The sequence below is a fragment of the Entelurus aequoreus genome, linkage group LG05 (genome assembly GCF_033978785.1).
Source record: "Entelurus aequoreus isolate RoL-2023_Sb linkage group LG05, RoL_Eaeq_v1.1, whole genome shotgun sequence".
Classification (NCBI taxonomy): Eukaryota; Metazoa; Chordata; class Actinopteri; order Syngnathiformes; family Syngnathidae; genus Entelurus; species Entelurus aequoreus.
In genome coordinates this window covers 65024729-65033788 of record NC_084735.1, presented here as the reverse complement: position 1 = coordinate 65033788, position 9060 = coordinate 65024729, and the positions used below count along the sequence as shown (strand labels likewise).

At 37.5% G+C, this 9060-nt stretch overlaps 1 protein-coding gene across 1 annotated transcript in view; it reads left to right on the top strand.

Annotated features, from left to right (window-relative positions):
• Positions 1 to 2342: 2342 nt before the first annotated feature.
• Positions 2343 to 9060, top strand: part of LOC133650905 (complement factor B-like) — a 28604-nt gene continuing 21886 nt past the window's right edge. Inside the window, exons 1-4 of the mRNA XM_062048663.1 lie at positions 2343 to 2498; positions 3960 to 4166; positions 4253 to 4438; positions 4524 to 4700. Of these exons, the coding sequence (XP_061904647.1) occupies positions 2441 to 2498; positions 3960 to 4166; positions 4253 to 4438; positions 4524 to 4700 (628 nt within the window). The 5' untranslated portion in view covers positions 2343 to 2440. The remainder of the gene's footprint in view (positions 2499 to 3959; positions 4167 to 4252; positions 4439 to 4523; positions 4701 to 9060) is intronic.

Here is a 9060-nt window from a genome sequence, read left to right as displayed (position 1 = left end):
AATTTATTTTTGTACAATTACAGAGTGCTAAAATAAATAAATGATAAATGGGTTATACTTGTATAGCGCTTTTCTACTTTCAAGGTACTCAAAGCGCTTTGACAGTATTTCCACATTCACCCATTCACACAGACATTCACACACTGATGGCGGGAGCTGCCATGCAAGGCGCTAACCAGCAGCCATCAGAGGCAAAGGGTGAAGTGTCTTGCCCAAGGACACAACGGACGTGACTAGGAAGGTAGAAGGTGGGAATTGAACCCCAGTAACCAGCAACCACTCTATCAACTTCGCCACGCCGCCCCCCAAAATGAATACATTCTAACTGAATTAGTAATCAATAAGAAAGATATGTACGTTTCTTAAATAAACTGTCAATAAAATGTAAGTGCAAAAAAAACCCAGCTTATCCACTTTAGTCATAATTTTTGCGCTTAAGAAACTTCTCTATGACTAGTTTAGCTCCATACTTCTTCTGTTTATTTAAGATTTTAATTACTGCCACAAGTGGTGGAAAAGTGTATTACAACTGAGTACCGCTGCGGCCCATACGGACCACAGCTGAGAAATAAATATTTTTAGGCGGTTCTCTACGGGGCTCTCGTGGCCCAACAACGGGCCCAAGCCCATGCTTAAGAAAACACTGCTATATTTATTTGTTTGTTTTAACAGTTTTTTTTAATTACGGTAACATTTGCTGGTAGCAGTTATCAGATAGGATGTGGATCAGAATAATTTCAATTTATACCAATATTACTCTAATGGTGGGAATTATTCTGAAATATTGACAATAATTTTCTCATCGTTCACTTAAAAGAACTGTTCAAATCACTCGGTTCGTTTGCCAATGTCACAGCTCTTGTATGGACCTGATCTTTGGACTTCAGAGGTGAGCGGATGTATCCGAATATGGATATTAACGATAGCAGGTTAGTATTGGTATGATCTGATCGATACTATTTTGATGACAAAATCCCTGTGTGTTTTTTCCTGAATTGTTCAAAAACATTGTGATATTGTTTACAATCTCATGAAATAAGTGGGTATAGGAATCGTGGAGACTTTGGGGAAAAATTCAGATTATAATCATGATCAACAAAATTTAAGGTCAAAATCACATGATTTACAATAATTGGGTGATGTTGCACTGTAATTTATCATCTTTTCAATATTGACCATAAATATCGACAATACAGTACTTAGTATTGGATTGATACCAAAACCTCTAGACTTTTCGCCCGTCATTTCTGTTTGTTTTTTGAACAGGTCAGTCAGTGTTTTGTACACTGCAATTTATTTGCCACTTGCCAAGATTAAAACATTTATTTCTATAAATGTCTCTAGTTTTAAAAGCTAGTTACTTATTTTTAGTCATTGACATTACATCATAATCTTCATGTTAGCATTAATAACTATATGATGTCTATTCTAGTTAAAGACATTTAAAACTGAGAAAATATCTATTCAAATGTATTTATCTATTCAAATATTAAATTTTGTTTTTTCACCTACACAGAAAATCTTGTTTAAAGATTCTGCAACATCTCGAGGATGCTTAATCTAAGAGTTGCAAGTTGAATAATACTTGTTTTCAGAATAAAATACTTATTTCGATCTTAAAAGTCCTGCTAATTTCGAGATATACACATTTTAATTTAGGATTTCTTATCACGTAAAAGTAACAGGACAGATGCATGGACAGATAATTTCACAAGTTTTTAGTATTTTTTTTTTCCTAAGATCTAGTCTTTTTCGTTTACATTTTGTCAGGTCTTTTTTTGCCGTGTACATGTTTTATTTTACAGCCCACCTTAGGAGGAGGGGCGTGGGAAGTCCCCTGAAAGGTTAGTTGAACCCGTGTGGTGGACGATCAATACCCACAGCAAAGTGTCAACAATTGTGCCTCCGTTTTTGGGAAATGATGAGGCAAGTGTACTTTTGACTTGCTTGGGAAAGTAATCCATCCACCCATCCATTTTCTACCGCTTGACCCTTTTGGGGTCACGGGGGGTGCTGGAGCCTATCTCAGCTGCACATTGTGGGAAATTCACCTTACTAATATGATAATCATGACCACAATAATATTATGTCTTGCACCATTCAATGGTGTATTTTGAACACTGGATTATACTGTACTTTATGTTTATGCTTAAGAGAGCAACACTATTCGATTGATCAGTATCCCATCAAAAATTACTGAAAACTTCCACTTTGATTTCAGTTTTGCCCACTATAATCTAACCGTAAGAGGTATTTCAATATTTTTAGGTGTTTTCTCTGACTAATACTATTGATCTTTTTTTATTTGTCCACAAGTTAATAAATAACTTGATTTGGGGCTGTCCAATGCCTCTTGGTGAGCATCATTGTCTGAGTTGATAAAAGTCATTTCCCTGCAAAACGTCTCAGTTCATTTGTTTTCTCAGCTAAAGTTCCAAACATGCAACTTTATGTCCACTGGATTGGACTGGCAGCTGCACTTTCATGTCTCCTAATGGGTGAGCTCACATTTTTAATTACATATTGCCTTTGTAAGAAAAAGCGAAGGGAATTATATTTATATAGCGCCTTTTCTCTGGAGATTCAAAGCGCTTTACATAGTGAAACCCATTATATACATCTTTAAGCTACATTTAAACCAGTGTGGTTGGCACTGGGAGCAGGTGGTTGTTTGTTTTTAAGTAATTTTGACTGTTGAATATAGGTAGAATTGAACAGAATATATTATTTCCTACACATGTTTTAAGGTGTCATTATTTTTCTTTAAACTAGTCCCAACTGGCAAAGCTGCGCAAAAAAAGATACACTTGTTCCGATTACAACAACAAATTTCCAATTAAAAACTACTGAAAATGTGATTATTTATTTATGTATTTTTTAAAATCTCAAATTGATATTATCACAAACTAAATTATCAAATTTACCGCATTTGTACACCAGAGAGTGCTACTTTTTTCAATTCAAAGCATGCAGCTTTGGATTTTGGCTACTGGAAATAATTGAAAATCCAAAACAAGCAAGATTGTGCGTAAAGATACTGGCATTTGAAGGGTAACATTTCAGTCAAAAGTAATTTTGAAAGAAAATGTAAAAAAAAAAAAAAAAAAGAATTAATATTAACAGCAGTTTTGGGAAAGGTAACATTTTTTGTTTTAATTATGTTCTTGTAAAAAACAACAACAATGCATTATTCTACAATATTACATGTTAGGGGTGCTAAAAAATCACAGTTCTTATTTATTACAATTCACAATTTAAAAAAATAGATAAAACATTTTTTTTAAAGAATTAGAGAATATATTTCTGAAAATACGTTTTTTAGGCCAACACCAACTCACTCGCTGCCTGTCTACGTCATACGTTAGCAGCCAAGAGGGGCTTTTGTAACCAATGACCTGTTTTAAAAGGTGTTAGTATAATTTTTATATCAAATAATATATTGGGAGAATCATGTTTTAATCGAATCTTCACCCCAAGAATCGGAATCGAATCGAGAGTTGTTGTAAGCTTCACATCCCTTATACATGTACAATATATTATGGAAATTAAATATTTTTAAATAAAATACGGAATCATGTAAGCATACTTAATAAAATTGTGTATTAAAAAACCCACATAAACTATTGTGATCATTTAAATCTGCTCTAAGAGTGACTCACTTAAAGTCATATAACATTTGAGATATTTTTGTTTATATTATATGAAAGTATATAATATATATTTTATAATATATTACTGTATACAATATTTGTGATAACAATAAAGGACTTTATAACAAGATATATATTTTATTGTCATTTGGTACAAATGAGTGCAGATATTTCAAATACGGCTTATTTAAATAAAGCTTGCTTAACCCTTCTTGCCATATTTACTGTAAAAAAGGCTCAGGTTTTGCAAGTTGCTGCTGCTTTACTTGTTTGTACCGAGAGCTAACCTGCGTCACTTTCTCTTTCAAGCTGGAGAAGTGGGGTGTGACTGTCCAGAGGACAATGTGCAAATCGAGGGGGGTTATTACAATCTGACCAAGGGTCTGCAGACACACAGCCTTCTGACCTACCAATGTCTTGAGGGTTACTATCCATACCCGGTCCAGAAGCGTGTGTGCCAGCTCAACGGCGAGTGGAGCCAAGACTCCACAAGCTCTAAACCTCAGACATGCAGGAGTGAGTCGAGTCAAGATGATGGACACCTTTCACCCCCGGTATCCTCCACTGCTCCATGATACATTCCACGTTTCTTGTCTTAATAGTGGTTGAATGCCCCGACCCCAATGTGCTGATGAACGGAATCGTCATACCTGCTCAGCTGAGATACTTTGTTGACAATGAGACGACATACGAGTGCTACTCTGGGTACCTGATGCGAGGCTCATCCAGGAGAGTCTGCTTTCCCAACGGCAAGTGGAGTGGATCCACTCCCATCTGCAGCCGGGACTGTGAGTCCATCCTTTACAGTATTTCATGTTTGCTTTTCCCCTTTATTTTCTTTCTAATAACTTTTTGTATTTAAACTTAACACAGCAGGAAACGATTGTACTGATCCCGGCATCCCGGCTGGCGCCTCTAGAAGGGGGAATTCATTCCGAATGGACGACAAAGTGAAATACAGCTGCAAGAGCGGCATGTTTCTGGTGGGCTCCAGCGAGAGAACGTGCCTGGAGAACGGCCAGTGGACTGGCACAGAACCAGCATGCTACTGTAAGCCAGTAACCACCCGTAGACCTCATTAATACAGAAAATACGTTAGTAGGATGCTTTAAAATGGTACAAAAGAGATGCCTTACCTCAAAATTGTCTAATAGTACCGGATGTGTGGTATACAAAAGCTACTAACTGTCTGCTGTTTTGGAATTTTTCCTATTCAACAAAGAAATGTCCAGAAAAAGCTATAAAAGCGTCTTATCTTCGACAAAAAAACAGGCCAATGTAGTCAAGACGACATAACACACTCAAGCACTTAGACTTGTGTGTTTGTGGTTTAAAAATACATAACTCAAATAGGAATTTTACCATAACAAACACTGGCATTACCAGTTGTGGCTGTAGGCAACCTCATGATGTAGTTTTTATTTACACCGCATGATGGCAGTAGCTGCATTTGAATCCATCAGCTTCATCTATCTCTACACATGCTCCAAAATTGTGGTTGCGCTACTTAGCTGTTGCTGTGAAAATCACGCATGTTAGACTTGTCGTAAAACTCATCAGCGGTATTAATGCTGACTGAGAAGTTTGCTCCTTACCACTATTACAATTGGTTCACATTGGTTTTGTTGGGGCTGTGTTGCGCAAAATATATGTAATAATGTAATATAAATCCAACAACCATGTGGAGCTACGGGTTCCTTTACACTTTCTCCTGCACTCAAAATCATAAACTAGAAAATGCAATGACAGGAAAAATTGCATGTGAATGCTAATAAGTTGAAGCTGAACTGAAATGCTTACAGGGAGCATGATTGCCGGATGACGTCAAATAAGCATGCAAACAGTTAGCATGCGTCAAGTACCAAGTTATATGACTCTGAGGTGTACGCCTGTAAAGTCAGCTAAAACACATAGCATGCTTACATGCTAACGGTTAGCATGCTAACAGGTTTAAGTTTTTCCTTGCCCTGATTTGGGTTTAGATTAGGGGATGTTATTGTGAGTTTGTGAATCCCCTTTAGTTACTTGTGAATAAGAGCTATATAAATAAACTTTGATTTATTGATTGATGTATCAAGATTTAAGTTCAGGATGCTTTATTATTGTCCATTCTTTAACATGTACAAGACATATAAGAACTGAAATTACATTTTCGGCACAGTCCCACTAAGAGCAAACATACGTTACAGGGAGGCAAGACGGGACCGCCAACGGATCAGCCACTTACGGCGCTCCTTAAAAAAGGTGGGAAAAAGGTGATATTGGGAAAAGGGGGGAAAGTAAAACATATAAGTCTAAGGCTGGACCCTCGGGAGGGGGTCCAGACTGAGTCCAAGGGAAAAAAACTCATTTAGTATAGCACACATAAACATGTTATATATAATCACAACAACTCGCAACAGAGGGTGGGGGGGGGGGGGGGGGGGGGGATTTGGGGCCCTGGAGGCCGGCCTGCTGCTATAAAGCGCTACTCAGCCGTCCATAACCCCGAAGAGGAATTAAGCGTGGTGAGAGGCGTTGTATGTCGGTGGGGTGTGTGTTTGTATATATGCCCATTGTCTTTGGGTGAAGTGTAATGTTCATGAGCCCAGAGTTGGTTTGCATGCAATGCAAGCAAAGTTCGATTCCCAGGGGTCGTTGAGGAGAGGAAGAGAGAGAGAGGTCAAAAGCGTCCATCTTTGAAATTCCTCAGGGGATGATTACAGAACAGCCTGTTCTTGTCTCAAGGCCATTCGAGGGAGTCAAATCGTAGATAAGGATTTTTGTTTTTTCTCGAGCAGGCATTACAATGGCTTGCCTGTTCTATTCGTCCATGCTGGCCCTCATGTCCAATCCTTCTTTCTCCATGATGTGATCCATCTTGCGATTTAGTTCAGAAATCGCCCCAGACTGTGATCTCAAGGCCCGGCCCAATCCGTCCATTGCGACGAACAGCCTTTGGGCTCCTTGAGTGGCTGCCATCGTCTTACAAATTTTACGATACACCAGAGCAATGCCAAGCCCAATCAGCAGGTGCCCAGCGATCATGGTTCCAAATAGGTAGATGTCTTCCACGTCCTCGATGGAAAGGACTGAGAGGCACATGATTCTCCATTTGTCCAAGGAATCTCTCACGTACCCCGCAGCAATGGTTCCATCAGGGCAGCCAGGCTCCCCAGAACTTCTTTTCCTCGTCGAAAAGATTTTGTCAATAGAGTCGAGAGTCCAGCTAATCAATTCCATGTCTGATGTTTAGATTTGGAGGACAGCGCAAAGAGTCTTCAAAAAAAGTTTAGACAAGACAAGATAAAAGAGAGCAAGCCAGGAAAAGACGGAAGGAGAAAAAAATGCCACCGCCCCTCACCAGAGGCAAGACAGAAGATATCTCTATATCACTATATCATTATATATTGTATTACATTATATACTATATACTATACATATACAGGTATATACTTATATCACTCTAAGGTGTACGCCTGCAAAATTAGGTTAAAAAGTTAGCACGCTAATGTTAGCATATTAACATGCAAACAGTTAGCATGTGACAAGTATCAAGTTACATGACTCTAAGGTGTGCGTCTGCAAAATTAATTTAAAAAAAATTAGCGTGCTAATGTTAACATGCTAACATGCTAACCTTAGCATGCTAGCATTTCACTAACATTAGTGAGGAGCATTTTGACGTTGGAACGATTAAAATCGGTTGAAAAATGTGGAAGTAGTAACACTTCAATAGATAAGTGTTATGAAAAAACGTGAATTTGGGGGAAATTTGAATGATTTCCAGTATAAAAAGATATATAATATAAGAGATAGCATGATTGTTCTGACCAAGTGCAATGCATTGATGGTGGAATGGTTTAAAGATTTTTTGATTGATTGAAACTTTTATTAGTAGATTGCACAGTTCAGTACATATTCCGTACAATTGACCACTAAATGGTAACACCCGAATAAGTTTTTCAACTTGTTTAAGTCGGGATCCACGTAATCAATTCATGGTACAAATAGATACTATCATCATAATACAGTCATCACACAAGTTAATCATCAGAGTATATACATTTAATTATTTACATTATTTACAATCCGGGGGGTGGGATGAGGAGGGTTTGGTTGATAACAGCACTTCAGTCATCAACAATTGCATCATCAGAGAAATGGGCATTGAAACAGTATAAGTCTGACTTGGTAGGATATGTACAGCAAGCAGAGCACATAGTGAGTTCAGATAGCATAAGAAGAAGTATATACATTAGAAATACATTTGATTATTTACATTTGGTTATTTACAATCCGGGGAGGTGGGATGTGGAAGGGGGAGGGTGTTAGTCAAGGGTTGAAGTTGCCTGGAGGTGTTGTTTTAGTGCGGTTTTGAAGGAGGATAGAGATGCACTTTCTTTTACACCTGTTGGTAGTGCATTCCATATTGATGTGGCATGGAAGGAGAATGAGTTTAGACCTTTGTTAGATTGGAATCTGAGTTTAACGTGGTTTGTGGAACTCCCCCTGGTGTTGTGGTTATGGCGGTCATTTACGTTAAGGAAGTAGTTTGACATGTACTTTGGTATCCAGGAGGTGTAGCGGATTTTATAGACTAGCGGTTGAAAGAGGTGGGAGAAGTAGTCGAAAGATAAACAGATGGAAACACTGGTATTGAAAAGTGGCAATTCCAGGAAAACCGGGAATTGTAGAAAGTTGGAAACATTTTAGTTTGAATGTCCAAGATGACTAGAGTGAGTTGATGGTGGACGATTTGAATTGGTTGAGAAATGTAGAAATATGAAAGTTTAATGATTCTCATATTCATTTTCAATGAGAAAAAAATCCTCGAAAACTTTAAATTCAAATAAAAAAATATTTTTTTTTAATATACAGTATAAGTTCTCACATTTGGGAAATAACTGCTTCATTTACAGTCTCCCACCACATCACACTTTGAACTTGGCCAATTCATTCTATCACTGATTTAATAAAACAAAAACGTTTTAAAGCATAGTCTCCATATTATTGGCCTAAATTAAGCATTTTTTATACAAAGTGGCGAAACAGCGAAAGCAATATCAACAGTACAGTAGTATGGCCACCAGATGAGACCATGGCTCTGTCGGTACAGTAAATGTCTTATTGTCTATAATTTTTTCTACTATATTGGATTACAAGAGTGTAAACGTGACTTAAGGGTGTTATTTCATGTCTAGAGGACTATGTTATAAACATGTTTAGAAGGCCGTAATCCATTTTTTTTTATGCTTTAGCTATAAAAATATTTGATATATAATAAATTATTTGTATTTGATTGGCACCACTAAATTGGCCCTAATGCGAGTGTGAATGTTGTCTGTCTATCTGTGTTGGCCCTGCGGTATAAAATGGATGGAATTCTTACTTTGCAGAAATATATTTACCAAGGTAGACGAGGTTCGAC